Source organism: Chanos chanos, chromosome 5, assembly GCF_902362185.1.
Source record: "Chanos chanos chromosome 5, fChaCha1.1, whole genome shotgun sequence".
Taxonomy (NCBI): domain Eukaryota; kingdom Metazoa; phylum Chordata; class Actinopteri; order Gonorynchiformes; family Chanidae; genus Chanos; species Chanos chanos.
Genome location: NC_044499.1, coordinates 22,633,748 through 22,660,825, shown reverse-complemented (window position 1 = coordinate 22,660,825; position 27,078 = coordinate 22,633,748). Strand labels below are relative to the sequence as shown.

At 41.1% G+C, this 27,078-nt stretch overlaps 1 protein-coding gene across 20 annotated transcripts; it reads right to left on the bottom strand.

Moving 5' to 3' along the window:
- Positions 1 to 1,045: 1,045 nt before the first annotated feature.
- abi1b (abl-interactor 1b) lies at positions 1,046 to 26,708 on the bottom strand. Of its 20 annotated transcripts, XM_030774418.1 has the most exons (12): positions 26,562 to 26,678; positions 21,623 to 21,790; positions 9,643 to 9,819; positions 6,535 to 6,549; positions 5,699 to 5,799; positions 5,381 to 5,521; positions 4,616 to 4,713; positions 4,342 to 4,347; positions 3,342 to 3,614; positions 2,615 to 2,701; positions 1,845 to 2,030; positions 1,046 to 1,221 (listed from the first exon to the last, which is right to left on the bottom strand). In XM_030774418.1, the coding sequence occupies exons 1-12, from the start codon at positions 26,676 to 26,678 to the stop codon at positions 1,046 to 1,048; spliced, it is 1,545 nt and encodes a 514-aa protein (XP_030630278.1). The 20 variants fall into 20 exon arrangements, with proteins under 20 accessions (XP_030630278.1, XP_030630294.1, XP_030630282.1 ...); XM_030774434.1 differs by lacking the exon at positions 4,342 to 4,347 and having other exon boundaries at positions 3,342 to 3,557; positions 26,562 to 26,708; XM_030774422.1 differs by lacking the exons at positions 4,342 to 4,347; positions 6,535 to 6,549 and adding an exon at positions 7,323 to 7,325 and having other exon boundaries at positions 2,615 to 2,712; positions 3,368 to 3,557.
- Between the last annotated feature and the right edge of the window lie 370 nt (positions 26,709 to 27,078).

Below are 27,078 nucleotides of genomic sequence, written 5' to 3'. Positions count from 1 at the left end.
TGTGATGACATGGCCTCTGGATAACCCTTGTTATGAATGGCACAATTCTGGTTGACATTCATGAAGAGTGGAAGGCAGTCCTCAAAGGGTCATGTTCACATTACACATTTCCATCACAATTTACATTACATTGCGCTGTTCCCGTCAGTACAGCATAGCTACCTTAATAGGTCCTCAGAGAAAACTCCCGACGCATTCGGCCTGGACCACACAAAGTCGACAACCTTCACAACAAAGATTGCGAAGGCGGCAATAAACTAGCCAAAATATCAGGAATTATTAGAAATTACAGTGTTAAACAGATAGAGCGTTGTGACGGAGATGTTTTCAGCATATCCAAAAGGAGCAGAAATCCGCTGGAGATCCGAGATCAGTCGGCAGACGAACTCACAGAATTATTGTTAGACTAAAAAACTGTCATGGAGACTCTACAACACGGAGAGCATCACAACTGGGCAGACCTAAATCAAGGTCTATAAAACTGAAATAAATAAGGGGGTAAAATGGAGAGGCCGAAAAAAACCCTTACTGATTCAGTTATTTTCCAAACTTCTGACATCTCATCCACATCAGAGTACAAATAGTAAATGACATTCAAACACAGCTTCACTGAAGTGAAGGAAGAGCATGGCGTTACATTAAGAAAATTAAACGAGTAAACAAACCGGAGTTAAACAAGCTGTAGCCAGCATGTTGGTATACAGTGCAGACCGATTGTTACAATGACAAACACACGCGCACACACACGAGAACACACACTAGCAACACCCTACAGGCAGCTGTTTACATTAAAGTATGTAAAAATATATGACGAGACCTAGCTGGAAAAAAAGCGAAGTATTGTTCATAACTTTACAAGATTGCCTCCATAGCAACGTAGCAATATCAACCCTCATCTCCTTCACACACTGAGCATAGTAAATAGATGATTTCTCAACGTCAGCAATTCGACAAATACAAACAAACATACTGTCCAATTCTAATGTACGTTGTAACGACTGGTTTATGATTGGCGCATTTCTTGCGTGTTGCCATAGGGATGCCGTCAGTCAGCGTAGTGCATGATAGACTCCACGTAGTTGCCGGGAAACAGGCCAGTGACGCCGTTGCACACGCCTTCAAACCAACCGTCGTCGTTCTTCTTAATGATGTAGATAATGGCGCCTTCCATAAAGGAAAGCTCGTCATCTTTGTCCTTAGTGTAGTCGTAAATGGCTACCACTGGAAGAGAAACACAGCTTCACTGGTTTACTGACGGTGTACTGGCAGTGATTTTGTGCGAGCGAATTTCAAAGCTCTGTGGATTTGAGCTGTGACTTCTTTACGATGAATTGAGGCAAATCATGGAAAATTGATTTAAACCACTGTTATTAAAGAGTCTGACTGAAAGCAATGGTAGGCTGAGCTGCTCCACACTGTTATAACACAGGGCTGAAAGGGAATCTGCAGTTAAGCTCAAGTTTAAGATAATATTTATTTAACTGCAGTCTCCACAAGCAGCCTAGTCCTCATTCTCACAGTGACTGAACCACACTGACATTAACTAAAACTGACTTAAAAGGTGAGGTAAGATGACTGGCTGTACAGATAACTGTACAGAAGTCTGGATGTATTCTGAAAATGAAAAAAACATAAAATCCATTTTTTTGTTTGTTTGTTTTTTATTTATGTATTTATTTTTAACTAACATGATTTAACACTTACCAACCATGCTGTGGACCACACCAGACAGCTCTGTAGCACATGGCTGTCACACTGAACTGATCTACAGCATGTCATGTATGTGCAAGTTCATTTGAAATGATACAAATAATGAGGACTGTATGTTTTTCAGAAGCACTCACCTTTCTCCAGGTAAGATTTGGGAGCCCAGTGGGGGTCTCCATCTGCGTAGGGATCGCTGTAATGCACCAGTGCAGCGTCCTCGTCCTCGTAGTCCACTGGAGGAGGTGGGGGGGGAGGAGCTGACTCCTCAAACAGGACGGTGTCCTCTGGAAGAGGGGGCGGAGGAGGGGATGGGCTATCAGTAACTGAAGAGAGAGCAAAAAATCATTAGGGTGATTTGGGAACCATGTAAGTTCAGCAATGAGTCCTAAAAAGCAAACGAGAGAAATAAAAGGATTAGGTAACAATGATAGGACTAACAGACAGATCTATGTGGCATACTAGTGTGGTCCTGTAGGTCAAGTCTGTCCTTAAAGACAATGAGCTGCAACGTTTTTTTCCCCTTAATGTGCTCTGTAACATCTGACGTTGATAATTAGGTCATGTAAAATATCACAATGACAGATTAAAACAAATGCCTGACAGAGACACACACAGTCCTCAAAGACAGGGCCAGGAATCGAGAACCCTCTGCTGTGCTAAACACAAAGGCTGCTATCTCATTTAATACTCAATCAAAAGAGAGAGAGACAATGTAAGCCATTGATTCACCTGAAGATAACCCTCAGCTTATTGTCAGACCATTTCAGTGGGTGTAGTCAGAGGAGTGTGGACGGCTCTTTTGTGACAGTGAGGTGTGTATAAAAGTGAATGGGAGACGGATGTGAGAGGGAGAAAGTGAGAAAGTGTGCACCTGAGAGAAGACACAGGCCAGAGGCTGAGTACTCACTGTTCTCCTGCACTCTGGCCACAAAGCCAGTGAGAGGGATCTGAGGAGTCAACTGTGCCATGGGAGGAGGTGGCTGAGCGACAGACGCTGGAGGCAGCAGCAGAGGAGAGAGCATACAGACAGGACAACAGACAGACAGACAGATGTAGGTAGTCAAGGAGAAGTGCAAAAACAACAGAGCAGAGAAAAACAGGGACGCAGCAAAAACAGTCTGCTGTCAGTTAACAATGAAAAACAAGACACAAGAAGCAAAGTGGTCGACAGTGATGTGGTTACTCAGACTGGATCTACGTACGTCCAAACCATGTAACCAAGCAGGATTTTTCTGTATAAGTGTTCATTTACACACACTTATACACAATCCACATTGAGACATAAGATGTAGCTTAAAAGGAGCATGCCCAGCAGAGTGCCTCAGTCAGCTGAGATCTTAGATTTCAGACTTTTCTCCTCAAAGTTTTGTTTTCTTCAAAGAAAATTAGATATTGACAAATACAAATACACATAATGATTATACAAGTCAGATACATGTAGGAATGAAAATAAAAAATAAAATTAAACTATTTAAAAAGAAAATACAACCTAATTACAGGGACAGTTATCTTTGTTTTTCAGTCCATACCACACAGCCAAGTCTCAAGACAGATAACAGATAACCGTTTACCTCTGTTGGAGTATGTGAAACTTCAGCTGTCCCCCTGTCACCTGTGAAAGGTGAGGCACTCACCTGGGTTTTGGGTGTAGGAGGCAGGCCCACCATTGAGCTGAGGCTGGGGGTTGGAGAACTGGGCGGAGCTGGATGGAGCGCGGCGGTAAGTGCCTGTGGCCGACACCATGGAGGCGGAGGAGGAGGTGGCGGAGGAGCCGTGGCGAGAGATCTGCCGTGAGATAGTGCCAAACTGGGACATAGGGATAGGACCCAGACCCGGACCTGGAGGAACCACTTCAGAGAGAGAGAGACAGAGAGGGAGACAGAAGGGGGGGGGGGGGGCAGAGACACACAAAGAGAGAGAGAGAGAGAGAGAGGGGGAGAGGGAGAGAGAGAGAGAGAGAGAGAGAGAGAGAGAGGACAGAGAAAGAGGACAGCTTACTCATGCTGAACCTCATGTAATGTTGTAAACACGTTAAATTTGGGCTGGGGGTCACCAGGAAAAAAATTGGCTGTGTTCTTCTGCCGTGTGAGTCGGCCAGGCTCCCTCTCTTGTTCAGTAGTGTGTGAGGTCTATTAACTTGTAATAACTTGTAATAACTAACTACATTTTTGTACAATTATTACATAATTCAAAATGAGCTCAAGGGTTGAATTAATAATTCTATTCAATTCCATTTTATTTCTATTGCACTTTTTCACGTTAAACATCACAAATGGCTTCAGAAAGTACTCGAACCACTCCAACTTGGAAAGTTAGAAAGAAAGAGAGAGAGAGAAAGATCTTGGCAATGTTGAACAGAGTTCATTTCCAGCGTGTGAAAAGTCATGAGAGCCAAAAGGGGCTAAAAAGGACCAAATTCCCCCAGCTGAAAAACAAGGCGTTAATGAATTAGCCTCTTGTTTTGCCCCAGAAGACAGAAAACAATTCTGAAAATGTCACTTTAGTGCCCCCTTGTGGATTCTATGGGTATTGCATAAGACTTCATTAGGACCGTCAGAATGCAGCCCTTAACCTCTGGTGGCCTAACAACTGAAGTCAGCGCATCTAAAATGTCACTTTCTGATTGTTTGTTATTTGGTACTGTTTCTCCATTTGTGGATATCACCGTGTTATAAAATGTCAGCTGCCACATACAAGTCATTGTCAGTATAATGTGGGTGAGGTTTACTGCAACTTTAGGATTTGCAAATTTCTTAAACCTGATTAAAACCTCTAACACCATCAGATTCTGATCAAGGTACTTGCCAGGCACTGATGACCATAGTTTGGGTTTTTCTATTGTTAACCTGTATGAACGATGTTAATCACTGGTGTAACCCTGATTGCATAACTGCGTGTGAGTGCTCACCTGGTGCTATACTGGGAGGGGAGGGTGTCGGCACAGCCAGCGGAATACCAGTACTGTTAGCACTGTTCTCCCTCCCACCACTACCCCCACTGCTGCCACTGCAGAGAGACAGAGAGAGAGAGAGAGAGGGAGAGAGAGAGAAGGAGGGAGAGAGAGAGAGAGAGGTGAGGGATTGTTAGCCAGCATTCAGAGTAAAGAAAAGAGAGAGAGAATCTGTGAACTGTTACATGTCATTGCAAAAGCTTCCCTGGGACCTAATGGGTCAGTGCTCTGTAAAAGTGACTCAGTATTCACTGATCCAGGGAGAAATTCAAAGACACTCACTGAGTCAGAACAGAGTCAGACAGGAGTTTATTCCATTTATACACTCATTTTGTTTTTTTTACTCTGACTGATGTGAACAATCTCAGTGGGACATGAAGGACAGAATTCATGGATGGCAGTCAGGTCTAATACAGAGGTGGCCTCTCTGGAGGACTTCCAATGGCTGACTTTGCACTGCCAATTACTTATAAGGACAACAACACTAAAAACAGAGTTAGAGTATGAAAATGGCTCACTGCCGACATGAAAAACATTCATCCAATACAGAATTTGGGATGACATTTTTTGGCATAAACATCAACACATCAGTCTGAACAATAATATTTTTGGTGCTGTTTGTAAAAATGATAGTTTGAGAGGTGTGTGTGTGAGTGAGTGTGTGTGTGTGTGTATGGGCTATGTGTGCCTGTGTGTGTGTGTGTGTATGTGTGTGAGACATACCTGTGTGTTCTAGGTCTTTGGTTGAGAGAGGCTGTGCGTCCTGGGCTGTTCTGACTGCCCAGTCTTGCTGGGCTGGTCATGTAGTCATTGGGAACTGTGGGAGGTTTGACCGGTTCCAGGGTTTTATACGGTGTGTTACGGCTACACAGAACACAAATATAACGTTTGACATTAATGTAACAAACAATCAACAATCAGAAACCACAAACCACAGCATCATTAAAAATTCATTTACAACTGCCCAAGTACAGTAAACATACAGTGGAGCCCTGCTACACCTGTACCTGATGGCACATTCAAAAGAGAACCGAACCTTACCCAAGAGTGCCCCGCCCTGCCATGGGTGGACTGGGAGGCTTCTGTGTCGGCGGATTGCTCCTGGACAACGTCCCTCCTTTGGCTGGTTGGCTGTTCCCATGCTAACAGACGAGCAGGAGACAGTTCAGACAATCACAATCATACTCTTTAACAACCTGGGTCCAATTTTGCTAAAATGCACAATATGAGGAGGTGGTAAGAACAACGGAGAGGTGGAGAAGTCTGGGGTAGTGATGTAAGATATGGATTTTCACATTTCCTGTGCGTGTCCACTCTACCATAACAACACATGTAAGATGAAGAGACTTTCAAAAGTCAAAATATGAAAAGTAAAAATGCAAAGATGTTGAGTGTTTAACTCAGGTTGCAGGTCAGCTTTGTCCGTAACATGTGTACAGAGTCATAGAACACAGTGTGTCACATGTGACCTTACCAGTCAAGACTACAAGTCAATGTCAAGTTTTGTGTAACTGCAGTGCATGTGTAACAGTGTTCAGATGTTTGTTACCAACATCCACGCCATGCCCATGGGCTACGCATGAGCCATTTCCTCACTGTAGGATTCGTTTGTGAGGCTGTAACATGTCGGCGGTCACATATGTGTCGGGTTTATAATAAAGTGAGCGTGTGTTGATGTTTTGTACAGATACCTGTCATGATACAGATATGTCAGCAAATTCCATTTAAAATGTCAGAGCGAACAGTTATCAGAAATGGAAGAATCTATTAGTGTTTAGGATGGACTTGTGACCCGAAAACCAATCGAATTTCAGACCGATGCACAAGACTGCAGCATGGGAACCTCAAAGGCATGTAATGTGTGAGAATGCTCTTACCTTGGCTTTTAGCCACTAAGCGAGTGCAGTGAAAAAGAAAGGAGACAAATTAGGTTATAAAATGAATATACAATAACAGAAATAACAAGAGCTCAACAGCAATGCATGACAAAAAACGATGCAGTGCTAAAAAGCTTTTTCGTGGACACTGAAGAGGAGTGAAAAATTAACTGTGAAGATGCATCTTGCTGTGAAGAGGAACAGACAAAATACATTTGGGCATTGTCTGGTCTAGACAATACAACATATGGGAAAACAAAGCAAAGCAGAAACAGAGTTTTCACCTTGGTTTTGCCATCGGAAACACATTTTCTTCTGTCAGAGTGTAAGCATAAAACCTTCTAAAGGTCAAATCTAAATGTCACTTCTGAATGGCTGGAAATCTTGTTTTTTTTGTCCCCCAAATACTTCAAAACAAATATCTAACCTGGCGCTGAAATTTTTTTTGTCTTTTTAAGTTAGTATATTCTCCCTCTTAAAAAACAATGAGAACTTTCATTTAAGGGGAACATGTTCAGGCATGAACAAATTCGTCACCAAACAACAACTATCTGACCAAAGCTTCAACGTTTTCTCCCTCAGGCCACGTCTAAAACATCTAACTTTTACTGAAAACAGATCAGTTCAGATGCACAAGCTTGGGTAAGCTGTTTTTCTGTCTAAATGTATTAATGGGAGACAGCTGGCATTGAAAGGATTTAATGATTGCTCTAAAATGTTTCTCACTTTCCTATAGCAGTCAAATTACATTTATAAGCCCATTAAAATACCATTTGTCATCATTTTACTTGCTTGAATGTGTATATACCTTATGACCTGTATGAAAGGGTGACAAACAAATACAATTAATTGTATACATATGTATGTATATTTATAATCCAAATTAATTATCATTATGGTAATTCATTATAACATCATTATGGTAGACAATAACAGAAATCTTAAGTCGTAACCGCTGTGTGTGCCAATCAGATGTATCTGACTGTGATAACACAGATATTCATGTGATCATACTCAAAAGAATTGACCAGTCAGTCTGTGAAGTCTACAGGAGTCTTGAAGCGTTTAATCATACTGAATGGTACCTTTGCCCTAAAGCAAATCCTATCTACAGACTCATTCTAACTAGACACTCATGTCCAGTATACTGGTTACTGGACCCTCACATCCAGAGAACTTGTCACGGGGCCAGCCGCAGACTGGATGCAGTTGCCGTTTTGTAGCCGTGGTAAGTGACAGTTGTATGTCGTCCACAGGTCAGGCTGTGATGTGAGCTGTCAGTGTGTGTGAGAGCAGAGCTGGTCTGATGGAGGTCAGGGATGGGTGGTGAGCAAAAATGCCTCCATACACCAGCCCTGAACTGAGCAGACCTAATTGTGTGTGTGTTGAGAGTCAGTGGGAGGGGGTCTGTGGACAATGGGGGGGTGGGGGGAGGGGCGGGGGGAGCCCCTCAGGGACCCTGACTCGTCCACGGGGAAAAGAGGGCAGTGTAAAGGAGCGTGGGTCTAATGAGGCATTCACATGGAGAGGACTGGAGATCACACACTGTGACCCCATGGTGTTCAGTCCAGACCTGGGCCTAAGGATGTGGTCTGATGTAAAATCACACGGCTGTTTATTGAGTCAGTATAAGACGTTTAGACATCTCTTCAATCATTCAATGAGATGATGTCCAATTCAGATTAAAACATACCTGTTTTTCAATGTAGCTAATGAAATGAACTGTTTAGAACACGGCAGAAAAAAAACTGCAGACATTTGAAATAAAATTGTGTTATTCTTAGAATAAGAATAAGAGTAAGAATAATTTATCTTAAATAATTCATATAAATGAGGTCTTATTTGTAAAGCTACTAGTAAAACACAGCAGGTGTCGCATTCATAGACATTGTGTGAGGACTGAGGAGATGTTGAGATCTTGGCAAACTGACACAACACAGCTCTGACTCTGAGCTGTGTGAATTATTCACCAACACAGAGAGAATGGGAGAGGGTCTCAGGCCACCACACACACACACACACACATACAGAAACATACACACACATATGCTAACAGTCCCACTGACTCACTCACACACACACATACAGAAACATACACACACATATGCTAACAGTCACATTCACTCACTCACACACACACACACACACACACAGAAACATACACACACACATACAGAAACATACACACACATATGCTAACAGTCACACTGACTCACTCACACACACACACACATGCACACACATACACTCACAGTCACACTCACTCACACACACACAGACAGAAACATACACACACATATGCTAACAGTCACACTGACTCACTCACACACACACACATACACTCACAGTCACACTCACTCACACACACACAGACAGAAATATACACACACTATACACACACAGTCACACACACAGTCACACACACACACACACACACACACACACACACAAGTGTCAGGTTTTGTGCAGAGAGGGAGACAGAGAGAGGAAGAGAGCAGAACTAAGACTTCAAAGTGAAATACGCCGAATTTCTCATAAATTTCAGAGGACGTGACTGTAACAGAATTTGGCCAAGGTTTCCTTTCATTCTTTCTTTCTTTGCTCTGCATTCTTTCTCTTTCTCTCTCTCTCTCTCTCTCTCTCTCCCTCTGTGACATGATCCAGCTGGTGTGCTCTAGGACTCTGGTCCCAGCGGAGCACGTTCTGGTGAGCACATAGCATCTATGATCTAGTCAGTCACAGATGATCTACTGCATTTCAACACAGAAATGGATGACTGAACGGATGACTGTGGGTGAATTTGTACTGTGTGTGTGTGAGTGTGTGTGTGTGAGCATGTGTGTGTCTGTCTGTCTGTGCGAGTAAGGGTTGATGTGTAAGGGAAGGGGCCATCAAGTGAATTATGGCACCAAAATACAAGCGAGTGAAGCTGCGTTTTGGGAAATCAGTACAGAAGTGATAGTCATTTCATTTGTGTGTGTTTGTGTGTGTGTGTGTGTTTGTGTGTGTGTTTGTGTTTGTGTGTGTGTGTGTGTGTGTGTGTGTGTGTGTGTGTGTCTGTGAGTTTTCTGTCTGGAACAGAAATAGAGCGTGTGAAACGGTTCTCACTTTGACGCCGTGGCCGACGTCGTCCAGCAGCGTGTAGTCGATGGGCTTCCTGATGTAGCGCACCGGCCTCTCCATGTTGCCAGGGGCGATGATCTTGTGAGTCCGAGATGTGTTCTTATTGGTGGTCAGGATGCCGATTTCCCGCCTTGCCACTTTCTCCTTGTGAATGTCCACAGTCTGCAGGGTCAGTAATGAGATCAGATATTTTATTACAGTTTTTTTTCAATTGCTAACAAGCATCGGTCAATACTGAAGCCACGTTTTCAAAACTCTTCATACAGTCTGGATTATCAACATGCGTCTTGGCCAAAGAGTTAATCTCACCTCCAAAACTCACTCAAACTACCAAAACACTTCATACATGTCTCAAAATAAGCTTGTTCAACACAATTCTCAACAATTCTCACTCCGAAAGCATACAGTTACTCATAACACAGTGACCTTAAAAAAACACAACAACAACAGGGAGCATTACATAAATGATGTACTTTTATCTTTGAAGTTTGATTGATTTTTCACATAAATCAATATTTCATTATAGAATAAGAATAACACTTTTTCACTTTATTGACTGTACTAAAGTATATGTAACAAGAATGAATCAGAAATGCAGCAAATTGCTTCAAGATCCTTTATTTTTTCGATATCTTTGCATATAGTAATTTACCTGTGAAAAATAAAAAGTTGAAACAAAAAAACAAATTCTTGAAATTCCAGGGCTGCAAATAATAATTACAAAAAAACCCCAAAACATCAACAACAAGTATAGTATGATCACTCATACTGTACAGTGCTGTCAGGGTTCTAGTCCTCCCCCTCTCCTGCATATGGCCACAAGTTCTTATCAACATCACATTTTATGTCCTCTCTGGTGATGCATCTTGGAAGGTACCTTCTGGAATGTCTAATCCAACCCTGGCAACCCTTCTTCAGGAGAAGACCCTGCACACACCCTGGATTCATGGCATCCAGTAAGGACATGTGGTCATAAGCCTTCCACCTCCATGCAGAGAAAAACTCTGTGGAGTTTAGGAAGGGGGAGTATGGAGGCAGGAATAGTAATGACATCCTGGGATGTACAGCAGACCAGTCTATGACTGCAGCAGAGTGGTGGAATGTCACATTATCCCACACACCAACGAAGGTAGGGGAGTTTCTTGCCCCTTGACTTCTCTCTTCTGCGGGCACAGGTCGATTATGCAGGTCATCCAGAAAAGACATGAGCCTCCCCTGTATTGTAGGGGCCAATGAGTGGTTTGTATAACAGCAAACCATCACTGGACAGTGCTGCACACATTGTGATGTTAGCTCCTCTCTGGCCTGGGAAATCCACAGTTTCTCTCTGTCCAATCACATTTCTTCCCCCGCTGTGTGTCTTTCCAGCTTCATCCACAAAAGATAAATGTATGTGCAGTTTGCCTACTCTCTACAAGACAGTAAATCCACAGGTTTACAGTACTTTACGTTATGCACAGCTGTGTATGTACCCTGTTTGGTTACTGAGCAGACATCTTACTTGGACATACTGATACCAGAGTTCTTTCACATGCTCACCATTTCTCTAAAAAGGTACAGTTTGCAACTGCTTCATCCTTGTTTTATGTTTCTCCAGAACTCTAAAAATTGTTGTTGTGCTGACCGTATTCACATTCCCAAAAGTGATATTGTCTGCCAGCACTCTGTTCCAAATTTCCCGCAGTTTTATTGCACTGTTGCTAATTACAATGTCAACAATGGAAATTTCCTGCGCATCTGAAAATATTCTGCCTCTCCCCCCTTTGGGAGGTTCCAACTGTAAAACACAAGACAATCAATATATTTCAGAATGTAAGTACATGTAAAAATGTAAACATACTGTATTGTACTGTAATATGCAGTTCAATTATCATTGAAGGATTCACATTTCACCTGCTGTTTTGCGGGAAAATTCATACTATTGATGCAACTGTTGAACGTTGCAGATTTGGTTGAACCCTTGAACCGGCATCTCTCAAAGAGAGACCATGGTTTACAACATGGTCAATACAGTTGTTTACAATCGCTAACATCGTTTTGTCCAATCTGTAGTCACATTTTAAAAACTCTAAACACAATTAGCACAACATCTGTCTGTTGTGGACCATACCACAATTCATGTTGTTTTCACAGAATATGCAGTCAGTTAACACATCTCTAAAATGCTTAAATTTTCTTTACATACAAGCTTGCCCAATACCAAAATTATGTATCTTTCTTGTCTTATTTACAAATGCTTGCACACAGCATGCCAGAAACGAAAACCTAATGTTCAAAACCTTAAATATAGTATAAAGCCTCTACTTCTACAACAACAGCAGCTCAAAAGCTATACTGAAACAGCTGATGAGCATTTTTGAATGAACAGATCATTGAAACATTGAGAAATAGCTTATTTACTGTAAGCTGTGTAAAATAGACCAACCACAGCTGATTCCAATCTCAATCGGAGACATAGCCAGGTGCTGAAGTTCTTTCAACTACATGTACATACACAGCAAAAATGGGGACTTTATGGATTGATTTTGTTCAATGTGGATACAGAATAACACGGAGGAGCAGAGAGAGAAAAAATAATGTCGTGACAAGGGAGAGGAACAGTTGAATGAGGGAGAGGAAGAGGACCAGGGAGAGGAGTAACTGTGGCTTTTTTACTGTATTTGTGTATTTGATGTTTGCACGTTTGGAACCAAAGGCCATGTATGTTGGATATTTTGTTGATCACTGGCAGCAGTTCCGTGTTGCTAATAAAGCTTTTACTGCAGCAATTCTGTCACTTACCATTTTTTTCCACTGTACATTCTATAAAGTAAAGATGACTCATTCACTTTTAGATAGTATGTTCCCAAAAATGCACACATTTGACACTCAACCAAAAAATGTAGAGTGCTTTACAGTAAAAGGAGACTGAATTATAAAAAAGCAAAACAATGGATTTCATATTGCCTATTGTATGCAGGTACCTGAAGAACTGAAACCTAAAAAGTAATGCAGTTTTTGCAATGGCATCAACTGTTAGTAACTATGACTGACTATATGTCCCTCTTGGATAAAAAACGTGCTAGTGTTTTGAAAGAATGATCTGATACTGCTTGCCATGTTTTGATAGAGTCAATGTATGCAGAGAAAGTTTTTTTTTGCATTTTGAAATGTAAAGTTGGTAAAGTATCTTTAGGTAAAGGCTTGTCAGTGATTGTAAAAAGCTGTAATTGTGGCCCTTATCTCATCAGAGACCACCGCTCTTGGTCTTCCTCTCCTTTGTCCTCCACACACTCTCCTTCTCCCTGCCACTCTTCTCTCCCCACACTCTCCTTCTCCCTGCCACTCTTCTCTCCCCAGCTCTCTCCTTCTCCCTGCCACTCTTCTCTCCCCAGCTCTCTCCTTCTCCCTGCCACTCTTCTCTCCCCAGCACTCTCCTTCTCCCTGCCACTCTTCTCTCCCCAGCACTCTCCTTCTCCCTGCCACTCTTCTCTCCCCACACTCTCCTTCTCCCTGTCACTCTTCTCTCCCCAGCACTCTCCTTCTCCCTGCCACTCCTCTCACCCCAGCACTCTCCTTCTCCCTGTCACTCTTCTCACCCCAGCACTCTCCTTCTCCCTGTCACTCTTCTCTCCCCAGCACTCTCCTTCTCCCTGTCACTCTTCTCTCCCCAGCACTCTCCTTCTCCCTGTCACTCTTCTCTCCCCAGCTCTCTCCTTCTCCCTGCCACTCTTCTCTCCCCAGCACTCTCCTTCTCCCTGCCACTCTTCTCTCCCCAGCACTCCCCTTCTCCCTGCCACTCTTCTCTCCTCAGCACTCCCCTTCTCCCTGCCACTCTTCTCTCCCCAGCACTCTCCTTCTCCCTGCCACTCTTCTCTCCCCACACTCTCCTTCTCCCTGTCACTCTTCTCTCCCCAGCACTCTCCTTCTCCCTGCCACTCCTCTCACCCCAGCACTCTCCTTCTCCCTGCCACTCTTCTCTCCCCAGCACTCTCCTTCTCCCTGCCACTCTTCTCTCCCCACACTCTCCTTCTCCCTGTCACTCTTCTCTCCCCACACTCTCCTTCTCCCTGCCTCTCTTCTCTCCCCAGCACTCTCCTTCTCCCTGTCACTCTTCTCTCCCCACCAACCTGTCTTCCTTCATCCATGTTTCCAGACTAAATCACTCCGAACCCGTCCCCCTCTGTCTGTTTGGTAACGAGACTAAAAACAGGATGCCTGGGTGCGCTTTCAGCTAAAATTGCAATCAGCTATGTTTGGAATGATTGTTGTTTCATTTTATTGTAAATATTCTGCTAAGATTTTCTATATATTTCAATATGGTTACCGCAGAAATACATAAAATTTGCCATCATTCTGTTCTGAATGTGTTTTTAACAGTTTTGAAAACAGTGTGCTAGCATTTGAAAAATGTGCTGCAAATACATAGTGTTTTGCAGGTGGTGGAGTATGAATGAGAAAAGAGTTTGTGGATTTTGCAAAATGTGGTCATTGAGTGCATTTTGTGTGAAAGCAATGGAAAATGATTCACAGTTAGGTCCATATAGACTTCTGTTTCACTGACTGTGTGAAGAGTTTTTACAATGTGACTTCAGTTGTGACCAATGCATGTTAGCAATTGAAAAAAACTGTATAAAAAAAAGATTAAAAAAAAGATATTTTTCAGGAGAAGTGAATGAAAATTTTGACCCAGTATTAAGTTATAATAAATTCTTCAATACAGCTAAAATGATGCTTTGAGGGCCAAAAAGAAAGAAAATTAGAATGTGTGCAGAAAACGATTTTTACAAAAATCAGTATTTATGAATGTCTCTTCACAAATTAACATGGAATCCAGAAGGTGCATGCACCTGACAGGCAAGCCATGAATCAAATTCAACTGAACTTTTGAACACGGTCAAAAGGTGTTAGGGGAAAAACTCGTGAACTTTCCCAGTCGGTGAAACTGTGAAAAGTGGTGAAGGAAACACCATTTGCTGAACACATGTAAAACCGTTTACATCGACTTGTGCACGAATGATGACTCAGGCACGTCTGTGCTAAAGTTATAAATGCACTCTCCTCATAGGCAAATGATGACCCCGCTTTGACTCCTCATGCATCTATTTAACACTGTTTCAACAGTAACATGTTCTGTGTGGAAGTGGGCAGAGCAGAGGGGTGTGTGTGTGTGTGTGTGTGAGTGAGTGAGTGAGAGAGAGAGAGAGAGAGAGAGAGAGAGCGAGAAATTGGTCAGAGTAGAGGGGTGTGTGCATGTGTGTGTGTGTGTGTCTGTGTTTGAGAGAGAGAGTGTGAGAGAAAGTGTGAATATCTGACCTAATCTTACAGTGACACACCACATCTCTGCGATCTCTGTTTGTCAACTGTCAAATGAAAGTGACAGTTCAGTGACCAAACGATAAGTATAACTGTATTTACCGTGCTCAAATGAAGTTATGATGAAAAAGGCTAATTTGGAGGTAATTTACATTTAGTGAGCATCTGAAAGACTTACAGTAGTGTATTTTCCTATAGCACAGGTGCTGGCATTTTTAGGGTTTCCAAACATTTTGTTTTGATTTTTTTTTTTTTATGGTCTGTAAAGACTGTTTGCATGGAGTTTTTTAACCTCCTACACAAATAGTTTGGTTGAATTCAACCTCCTATTCCAACCTCTTCTATGACTTGCAAATTTGATGATAAACTGCTTCCTCTATTCTTCGTCACAATTCACTTGCAAGTTGAGATGGAATTCTCTTGCCACAATGACAATATGTATTGCAGACCACTGAGTTGACATATTTGTACCAAATGTGCACAGTAAAGAAAACTTAAAGAGTCCAGTCTCATTCGTGCCTCATACCATCTGACAAACAGCCATGTGCCGATAATTCAAAATAACATCAAAATGTGAGAAAGCAAATATAGAAACCACGTGTCATTTTAGCACTTCATCAGTTTTGTAACTCTACCCATATCCATGTTTCATTACAAATAAAATAAAATAAAAATATAAAACATACGTTCCAAGTTAAGCCCTAAAACCTTTGCTATTTCAAAAAGTAAAACTAAGGGGCAGGTAAGAGAACTGAGAGGCGGATTATTACATATTCTTTTGGACTAAAATGACAGCAGAATGTCTTTTGATGGGAACAGTTGCTATGCAGCATATCAAACTAAATAAATAACAACAACAACAAAAAAAGAAAACCATGATTCACAATCCATCAGCCTGCCATGAGAGCATGGTCATCTGAAAATTTCCTGGAAGATGAGAAAAAAAAAAAAATCCTGATGCTGTCCAGTGATGTCTAGACATTGCTGATGTAATCTAAACAGACACCTGTGAATGAAAACCACTCGAATGAACCTTTTACGCTTTCTGGGAACATTTGGCTGGCATTTTCACGGGTCACAGAAGGGTGTGGGGGGAGAGATGACGGAATCCACTGAGGAGAGCAGCTTTACTCTGTGTCGTGAAGTCAAGATATCTTACAACTTATCACTCAGTGGAGACAGTCTTTATTCAATATGAGCAAACCCATGGCAAAGACATTTCCCTTCGCCTTCTGCTTCCTCTCCCTCTCTTTCCAAAGTCCATGATTTTTTAAATTTCCTGATTATCCATAATCTCATAAATCTCCTTGTAGTTCATGTGAGACGTTTATCGCCCATTGTCATCCTCCATAGCTTATGAACTGAATCGCTCTTTTTTTCTGCACTAAGACTTGTGTGGAAGTGCCTGCAGGTCTGACAGTGTTGGAGGAGAGAGCACAGACATGAGACATGAGGGTGAGAAATCCCAGTATTTTCTAAAGACTGTGACTGTGTCTACTGTAAAAAGTGGCTGTACCAATAAATTTGAACTGAATGTAATGACTTGACAAACATACCTTGTGAGACACTTGGTATTGTTATTTGACTGTACTGAAAACTACATGTTCAGTGACCACTGCTGAGTGAGACAGAGGCAGAAGGACTGTGAGCAATTCACACACACACACTGTGGACTTACTTGTGCAAAACATAACGCGTGTAACATGTGACCGACATACAATGGAACATGAGTAATCTGACCTAAGGCATTTGGATCATTTTAAAAGACTGAAACAGCAAAGTAATCATCATCAATTAAACTCTCTCCCTCTCCCTCACAAACACACACACACACTATACACATGTACACACACACATTCATCAGCTTGTAGAGTAAGGCTCTGTCTGTGGGGATGAAGGCTCTAAAGGTGGCTGAACTGAGTGGAAGTGGTTGTTCGAGTCATCTGAAAGGAACTGATTTGCTGGAATGAACTCTCGTGAGGGGGTCCCAAACTCAGTCGAACAAACCATTACACCTGTAGAAAACTTTATGACTGCACCATGGTTTCAAAAACACAGGCCATCAGCCCTCCAATGCAAAAATGTATGACTACAAACTAATTTCTTAAGATTACGCTGTACTTTTCACAGTAGGAGCACTGTGTTTTTTTCTGGAGCTCATGTCTCTGGTTTACGATTTTTTATTTTTTATTGATACCAGTCTGCTCACTGTGTGTGTTTACAAAACGATAGATTTACAGAAAATATAAATGTACACAGTGCTGTAACCGACTGTGTCGAATTATTATTTAATATGTGAATTCGAACTTCTTATTACTTAATTTAAGTCATCTAAGAGTACCACATTGATCAATCGATTTATTTGCCTTTGATAAGTCAGCGATTATCTTTCAAAACAGTAAAAGAACCCAGTGAGGTCTAGATCACAAACAGAATAGATTCCATATCCATGGTTTCCAGGACTTTGGCTGTTTAAAACTATTGATCACTGTATAGTTGCAGAGCTCCCTCAGCCAATCAGTGTGAATCAAAGACACACAATGACTCTCAGGAGACAAGAATGATTCCGTACTAAGTAACCTAAAGCAGGGTCTCTCAGAGTGGGTGCCGTGACCCCAGTTCAGTGGTGTCGTGGAATACTTTGATAATAGTTGGAATTTACCAATGTCACTTATAAAATTGTTTTAGATCTGTTAAAACGTCACGTACAAAATTATTTTCAATCAGTTCTAACCGAAACGGATATCCTCTGGGTTTTCGTTATCTCGGACTCGGATATCTCGGAAAAAAACTGATAGGCGGTACCGCATTTCGGTTGAGGGATAACGTAGACTAACGTTAACGGCAAACGCGCTCTTCCTAACCTTACCTGTCAGCAGAGGTCGGAGGCTAGCCAGATGAGAGGACAGGGAAATATCAAGAACTAGGAATGCCTCGGAGAACGCAGATCTCCGCCAAGGCCAACAGTCCACTCTTCTGTGATATTTAAATCTGCAACCGCAATCATTATATATGTCTGGATATATTTCCAAAATTATTATAATAAAAAAGGTCAGAATGTATGATTGCGAAAGCTAATTTATTGTGAGAAACCATTAGCGATTATGCGCGTGTTATGCTACTGTGTTTGTTTCTACATTGATGTTTGGGGTGGCTGCTATGTTTCGTTGTAGGCCTGCGTGTAGTCGCGGCACACAATACAATGTAATTACGACATGCGCGACAAATTCAGTTCATTTTTGCCCTATCTCGCAGTGTTAATGAAAGTGGAAAAAGTGGTTTCATTAAAATCGGCCTGTTTTTCCGTAATCCTGCTAACAAACAGACAGTAAGACAAACCAACAAACAAACCGCACCGAAAACATACCCAGCCGGCATCTAAAAGTTTATTCACGGTTGAGTCAACCTCATGGATCAAGGTTGAATCACAGCTGAATTTTGTTTCGATTTTGAAAATCGAATCAACGTTTACATCGCGACGTTGTTTCAATGTCTCACTTTTCCCCATGGAAGAATATCAGGTCTTGCGTCAACGTTGAATTAACGTTGAACTAAGTATTGATCTTGAAAATCGAATCAACGTTGATATCGCGACGTTGTTTCAATGTCTTACTTCTCAACGTGAGTGAAGGTACGACGAAGCATTAGCGCCACATTGAAAGAAAAAAATCTGAGACTTCGAGAATTCGTAATTTAAGGAGAATTAAGTCGTCATGACTAAAGTCATTATTTAAAGAGAATAAAGTCGTTATGAATCAAGTCCTTATGTAACGAGAATAAAGTCGTTAATTACGAGAATAAAGTTGTTATTTAACGAGAATAAAGTCGTAATTTAACGAGAATAGAGTCCTTATTTAACGAGAATAAAGTCGTAATTCCAGGCCCGGTGTTATTTTAGAGGAGAAATATCAGAGGAGCAGTCTGCCGCCTGCCTTTAAATGAAGAATGTGGAGCAGCTTGTGAAATTATACTTAGGTTTAGTATAGGTTTCACAAATAACGAAATACTTAATCTTTTGGCACATCGGCGCCATATTATCAAATCAGGGTGGCACGGCACAACTTTGTGCTTGCACAATGACAATAAAGTTCTTGAATCTTGAAACAGCAGTTGCGAGAAGCAGGTTCTTGACTGTCCTCTCGCCCCTTTTGTTGGTTGCTGGTAATAAAGTTTTCGTAAAAATGATGTTTTTTTCTCGTTAAATAACGACTTCATTCTCGTTAATTAACAACTTTGTTCTTGTTAGGCTAGTTAATGACTTTATTCTCGTTACATAACGACTTTATTCTCGAAATCTCAGAATTGTTTTTCTCTCAATGTGGCCCTAATACTCCGTCGTATGAAGGTATTGCCTCAACATTGAACTAAGTATTGATATTGAAAACAGAATCAACGCTGATATCGCAAAGTTGTTCCAACATCTTTCTTTGTAACACTGATTAAACTAGAGATTGACTGCGTCCGAAATGGCATACTATATACTACATGTGACACTTACAAGTTACAACAACCACCCTGAAACCTCTGGCTACACTTCCCAAATTACTATCTGTAAGATAAATACTTAAAACATAGAAACAGATATCACAACAACACCAGTAAACATCCCCCAACACACATCTACTTCAAGCACGTTGTCCAACAGCGCAAAAGGGGCGGGTCCAACGACCACTCTCCGATACTACAATATTATAACCTAGTTTGCAATTGGATCAACATGACAATACTGTCTGAATCAGGGATTTACTGTGCATGTCCTATGTTTTCAGTGCAACTGTTATATGTAATGCAACTTGATGTGCATAACTTGCAATACCACTATCCCTATACTAAAAAAGCAAAAATAAACAACTCTAAATAAGTCGATAGTAAAGCTTAAACGTGATCTAATGGGACTCCCTGGAAAAAGAGATTATGGCACTTTCCTGAATAAATATGAGGGAAAGCAGCTGTTACAATTTTCTTTTGCTTGTTGTTGAAGACATTATGTCAGTTCAACGTACAGGTCTTTCAACATCGAAATATCAGCGTAGACTTATAAGTATTGTGTTAACATTTTAACAACCATTAGCATTAAACGTTGTTCCAACATTATTTTCAACGTTGAAACAGCAACTGACATTATTTCAACCACATTTCAGCGATGAAGGTTGGACTCGTGCCGGCTGGGTAAACTCCTAGGCGGAGGTAGTAAGTTGAGGCAAAGGCTGTCAGTAGGACAGGACCTCCGCGTTGCACTGTCCACAATCTCCCCTCGTATTAAAAGACTTTGCAGTGAGAGGCAGGCGCATGTGTCCCATTAAACTGACCAGCTGCCTGTGCGGACACCACACATTGGAGAAGTTCTTTGTAACGCCTTTTGTTGAAGGCCTATACTTGTTATTTTCTGCTCATATCATAGGCCTACCTATGTTTTCCAAAAGTCATGTTTAAAATTTGCCCATGAAATATGTTTACATTTGATGAAATATGAAAATATGTTGGAAATATGTTATATGAAATATGGAATTTCTTGAATTAAATTGAATGTATCTGATTTATGGATTAACAAAACTAATTCATTTGAATGTTGTGGTCACCATCATCATCTTATAATAATAAGAACAATAGTTATAATAATTATAATGATAAAAATACTTATAGTAGGGCCTATCATACTTTTACGCTAAACGTCAAAGTAGTAAAAGATGGCATGAATATAAGGTGCTGAGTGTGAAAAATAAGAATGTAATTTAGGGTGCCGTGGATGAAAAAATTATGTATAGGGGTGCCCTGAGCCCGAAAAGTTTGAGAACTACTGACCTAAAGGCAAGAAAAAAAATCAATTTGTGACATATGCAGGCCCACTAACAACATGACTGACATGGCTATCAGCCAATGAGGATACAAGGAGCGGTTGGAATCACTGATGTTGCTCTGAAAACCCAAGAGGAAATCTATTTAATTTTGATGGATTTAACCATAGATAAGGTAATAATGCTACAATGAATATGAAGGTACAACTTATTGTGGTCAGTCAAAACTAGACATTAACCTGCAGTTGTTGCCCTTTATCCACTGAACAGCATATCAATTTGACACCAAACATGACAACAACAACCAAAAAAAGAGACTATATCAATGTGAGAGCTGCAATGTCTTTGGAGTGTAATAGAGATTAGAGTTATGCCAGATCCTTTCTGAAAAGCTCCAGTTTCTCATTTCATTCCTGTGCTACCACATAAATTATATAATAATAACTACATAAGACGAAACAACAACAAAAAAGGATCCATCTTTTATATGGGATTGGATTCCATACTCCTCTATCCAGCCAACCAATCAACCCACCGACCAAACAATTGATCGATAAATCAATCAATCAGTTTCCACAGTTAAAGATGAGCTATGCTCAATTACCAGAGCTAATGGGTTTACCAGTCACTTTAAGAGGGATAATACATTTTAGGTTGCCTGGGAACATTTGTGAGGACAAAACAAGTGGAACAACCAGTGGCTCTAAACTCAAAAAGGCACTCAGGGAAGTAGGACTAATCTCTTCAGTAGTAAGTCCATTAACCTGTCCCTATGGTAACTGCACAAGCACAGTCACATGATCTCTACACACCGAATCGAAAAAGCACTCAGAGCATCAGGAAACGGTTAGTGTGGTGACAGAGACTGGGCTGACCTGAGAGATGTGGTTGATGGAGGACTCCATGCGGCGTAGCTGAGAGGCCTGGATGTCCAGCAGCTGAAGCACATTGTTGGCTAAGGCATTGATCTGATAGGCTACACTGGCCAAAGACTGGGTGGTGTAGGCTTTGGTCTCCTCCAGGGCTTTCCTCTTGTCCTGGGCCTGAACAGCCATGGAAACAAAGAGAGGGATAAGGAGGGAATGAGAGAAAAAAAAGACCAAGAAAGTCAGAGTTAAACGCTCTGGACACCAAGTTTGATTCATCAGCAATCAGTTTTCTTACTGAACAGGTGACATTTTAACAATCTTGCTCAAGCACCTGGACAGAGCAGCAGACAATTAAGAAAATTAAGTTTAAAATCCAAAGGTCACTGCTACGAAGATAAGGAGGAGTTCAAATGCACAGAGTTACAGCTGTAATCATCGATGTGTGTTTATCAGTTATCATTGCTATCAAAATGATTATCATTAGTGCCTAAAAAATTACAGTTAAATATACATCATGGAAACCAGAACTCACAGTTTGTATATACACAACACACATTAAAAACATTTGAACACAAGCTGTTATCTCCTGATTAAACCCCAGCTACTTTTAATTACGCTACTAGATTATGTGATCAGGCAGGAAAAGTCTGGCCTTTAGTTTTGTAGATGTGTCATTTCACGTGTTTGTCTTCTCGGTTTCAAATGACAGGTATGATAGCTACGGGATTGGAATATGCTTCTGACTGGAAGAGAGGCGAATGAAAACAGCCAGAGAGACACCGGAGGCTGAGAGCAGGTGGAGATTTAACTCACAATAAAGCTTAAATAAAAGGTCTTCATGGGCCCAAGCAATGACACAACAGAGAGTAAAAATTATTATAGTACTGAGTCTAGGAGCTTCATCTTCTGAGGTACAAGTGTCCCCTCTCGAAAACCCTTTGTTTGAATTTGGGCTACCTGTCTGTTTACGGGGGGGGGGGGTGGTTCACTGGGTTTTGGAACAATGGGCAGTTCTGTCCCCTGGCTCATCGTGCAAGGGGGGGGCACTGGGTCAGTGTTTAGGACAGGCAGCATGTCAGGCTTTCACACCTGTTCACTAATTAAGAGCACTGCCACACTGTGTGGCATCATTATCATTTCAGTCACACGTCGATGAGCTGTGAAGTGAAATATTCCACATCTCAGAAATCATCACACATTAAGCCTAGAGAGGAAACCACTTAATCAAACTTGACTCAATACTCAATACACAAGAAATAGGACGTAATTACATGGCGACACAATTAATGTTGGCCTTCAAATTAAAAAGAGAAAAACTGAGGCTTGATCAGTGGGCTAAATTACAGAAGTGCTGTGGACCGTACAGACATGTCCACTCAAAACGCTCACAGATCAGCAAGTGGATCAAGTGACACACAGTTTTCACAAAGCCATTTAACTCTAGTTTTGAAATACTTTGGTGTGTGATTAAAATGCTATCAGTCTCTTTGCAGAGGAGGGCATCCTTTTGTTTCATTTTTCTCTCAAGGAAGTGTAAAACTAAATTAATGATTGAATTAATGGATGGATGGATGGATGGATCAGTAACCTAATGCATGACCAGCAGTCACATCTGTTCCAGATGCTGAATGCTCTAGTGAGGTCTTAGTATATGAAACATATGAGGCTGATACAGTCATCAACTAAACCAGCATTAGATATGAACAATATTATCTATGAGCACAAGATGTGAACATGGCAAAATGTCACAATACCAATATTTCCCACTGATAACTATTTCCATCTGGCCTCTCGTATGACAACATTAAAAATATAAGCTTAGAACATGTAAAGGCTAAGCATGGAAGAAATTAGTTTGAATGCAGACAACAATATCTTAAGAAGTGCCTGGTGTTTGTTCGGCTGAATCACGTGAGGAGCCGTTGCTGTGCTTTCATGTGTGTGGTCCCCATTTGTCTCTTTTGAGTTTACAGGCGCTGCTATATTTTTATAAATATAGTGTTGGAAGGTATCTGGGTTACTTGAAACCATCTCAAACATGTAAAACAGTTTTAACAGTTAAAAAAAAAAGTTAAGTGGGCTCTTTAAAGAGCTAAGGTTTCAGACTCACAAAATCATATCTGCTATAGCTATCAATAATGTTTAAAATGCTTCTGGCAGTCCATTGGCTTTGTCATATGCTAAAAATACACCACAAAGGATAACACAAAAAGAGCAAAATTCATCTCTTGGACCTAAGCTTCTTGTTAAGCTCTAAGTAGCATTCAAACTGTTGTGGAAATGTACATGACTTTAGTATCAAAACAAAGGACAGAGAAGTCCCCTGTGAGGCTACTCTCTGCTGTGCTGGATTTAGCTGAATCTTCAATTGCTGATACACCACTTCCGTTTTGTTTGATGTCGGCCTCTCTTTTCGTGGTATCACCCATCAAAGAAATTAGTAAACATCTCTACTAAAATTGTCCAGAATTCTGAGCTCATACATGGTAGTGACTAACAGACACATGTCTTACTGACCTCAGGCCTGTGTCTTACATCACCTGTTTCAAAATGTCTCTGGCCTCAGCTGTTCCAGGGCCATATGTCTGCTAACACAGGAGGGAGTATTGGAGTATGAACGCAAAACAATTCAGACTGTGATATGTAAGCATAGACAAAGCCTGAAGTCTCAGGGTAACATAAGCAAGATGATGACAGAGGGATAAGAAGGGAATAATTTAAAAAAAAAAAAAAACTTTGGTCAAAAGCTGAGAGGTTTTATTGGATGTTGCCCTGAAAGAAAAGGGTTGATAAAGTGTAAATTAATGTATACTAGGTGTTGTTTGTCTAACATCTTCTCTTGATGAGTGGTGCTGGGTTTCAAAAAGTACCAGCTGAAGATTCAGCATTTCTTGAGTGGTTATGAAACTAATATTTCTTAAAACTGTTTTGACAATGTGAAACATAACATCAGGTTGGACCCTTCAAAACAGCATAAACCTCTAAGATTTTTTTATCGGACACTGAAACACACGATTAAGATCTGACCAGAGTTAAGCAGACATATTCAAGATGACCGTTTTTTTTACACACTGCTGACAAATGACTTAAGAATGGATCATAATAAGTGACTAACACTGGCAAGGTTGCATTCCCAACTCCTCACTTGAAGAGCATACACCCTTTTTAGTCATGAGCAAAAAATCTATGAGTCAGTCTGCTCTCCGTTTGAGTGAGTGTGTATGTGCGTGTATGTGTGTGTGTGTGTTTATGGACAAGGGAGGAGGCTTCACCGTGAATGACCACAAAAACTCCCCACATGTGCCGCATGATTTCGGAATATCATGTTGCTAATGCACTTCCTCTAACATATCCCAGAAAACCTCCACAGTACAGCTGATCCTTGAATTTGACCGACAGCGAACGTGGCTTGAAATCTTTCATTGATCATCATCGCTCGACGGACTGTTACACAAACGGCGAGAACAACCGATATTTTCTCTTGCGCTGATAACCAAATTAAACATTACGATTTATCATGTAATAAATGTTTAAAATTCCACTTCTTATGGAGAAGAAAAAAAACACACACACATCCAGTTCAAAATGGCTGGCACTAGACTGAACGCCAGGTCAACTAAAATATGTCATACTGAGAACTCAAAATCTGTGCCATTTAGTCAATATCTGGACCAAGTTATACCCGTGTGGCTCTGGTTTTTATAACTATTTAAGTTACATACAACTTTAAGTCTTTTGTCCTTTAGAGTACTTACATCACATCTTAAAGTCTGCATAGACATCACATAATAATGTGTGTAATGTTCCCGCATTAAATAAAACAACGTATGTTTTTGCACCTGCCCTCTCAGAACCAAGACTTGGGTTCACCGAGTTCACTGCATACGCATATGCTCGGTGGTGAAACAAGCTTTTCTATCTGACACAGCTCGGAACGAGATCAATACGATTTTACGGTGCTCTTTGGTATTCTTGTGATGTTGCTCAATACGATATCCTGATTTCTTGATTTTCATTTTTCACCTTGGCGACGTATCCTGTAACTTGTGGCGACGCTCGTGTCCACCTAAAGTTGCGCCGCACGCGCGATATGCTAGTAACCAGTCTATATACAGTGTATATCAGATGCTACCGTTTTTCAGTGTACTGACGTAAATTAGTTCAAGTGAACACGTTTTCAGTGGCAACAGTCCACTAAAAGGATATCAGGCTGTCACAGAATCAAATCACCATATTGAAGCGACAAGCTAGCTGAGGTTGCCGAATATCAACCGTCAGTCAAACGTTGCAAGGAGTTAAAAATCAAATCCTCGAGTCTTCAACGCGTCACTGTCGCCAACATAGTAGAAAAACTGAAAACTAGCCTCCGACATTAAACTGCAACACAGTTTTTGGATGGGAAGACATAGATGTATTCATTGTGTAAAGTCTATGATATGTTGATGGAGAAAAACGGAACGTTTGCTGTCAATTCAATGATTCGGTCAGTGGAAAAATCAAAGCCTTTGTGATATACGCAATTTACAAGGCTTCAATGTGATGGGGTAAACGTTTCTCTCACAAAATATCCAATAAATTTAGCCAACGAAACGTGATGTGCACACAGTAATCCGTACACTGAATGTATTTGATCTCGCCTGGTTATAGACACACCCTCTAAACAGCTTTGTAATTCAATGTGAGAAGTGGATGTAAGCACCCAGTCCAGGCAACACAGACCAGAATCCCGTTCTAAAATTAAATATAACCGTTAAAGTACGATAAAAATGTCATCGCAGTTGAAACGGCAGCGATCTTTTAATACGAGCACATGCCCTTTCATCTCAAGCTTGCCGTGAGTCTTTATCACATCGGCAATTCCTCACGTTTCCTGTCTCCGGGTTCCCACAGCTCAATAACGTTAACACGGCCAGTATTACACACGTTAACGAAATTTAATTCTTACCTGGACATAATTGTTTTCACAGTACTCAGCGACCCTAGAAAGATTCTGGTAGCTCTCGACAAGGGCTCTTTTACCAGCCGGAATCTCTTCCTCTAACAGCATTTGTAGCTCTGCCATCTTACATCCCTCCGCATTACTCTTCTCCCCCTTCTTTCATAGAAGCCAGTTGGGTTTTATCTCCCCCACCCCAGACAGGAGGTCCCTCGCCTAGTATTGTGGGATTCCTGTCTTCGCTTCAACAATAGTGACCGCACACAACGTATTATTAGTACCGTATTAGTCAATTTAGTAGTTTATAATCGCCCTTGTACGTTTATGTTTTAGCCTTTGGAGAAAACTGCGCGTCGATGACAATAAGTGCTTCCAAATCACAATGCGCTGCAGTCTGCACTGCTGTTTGTGGGGACAGTGGTTCGTAACAGGCAACAGAGTAGCCTTTCCACCCTGTTGTAATGTTTTGTAGTGTGGTCTATCATTGTGCTTGACACCATGCAAAGGAGTTTATTGCACAGAAATA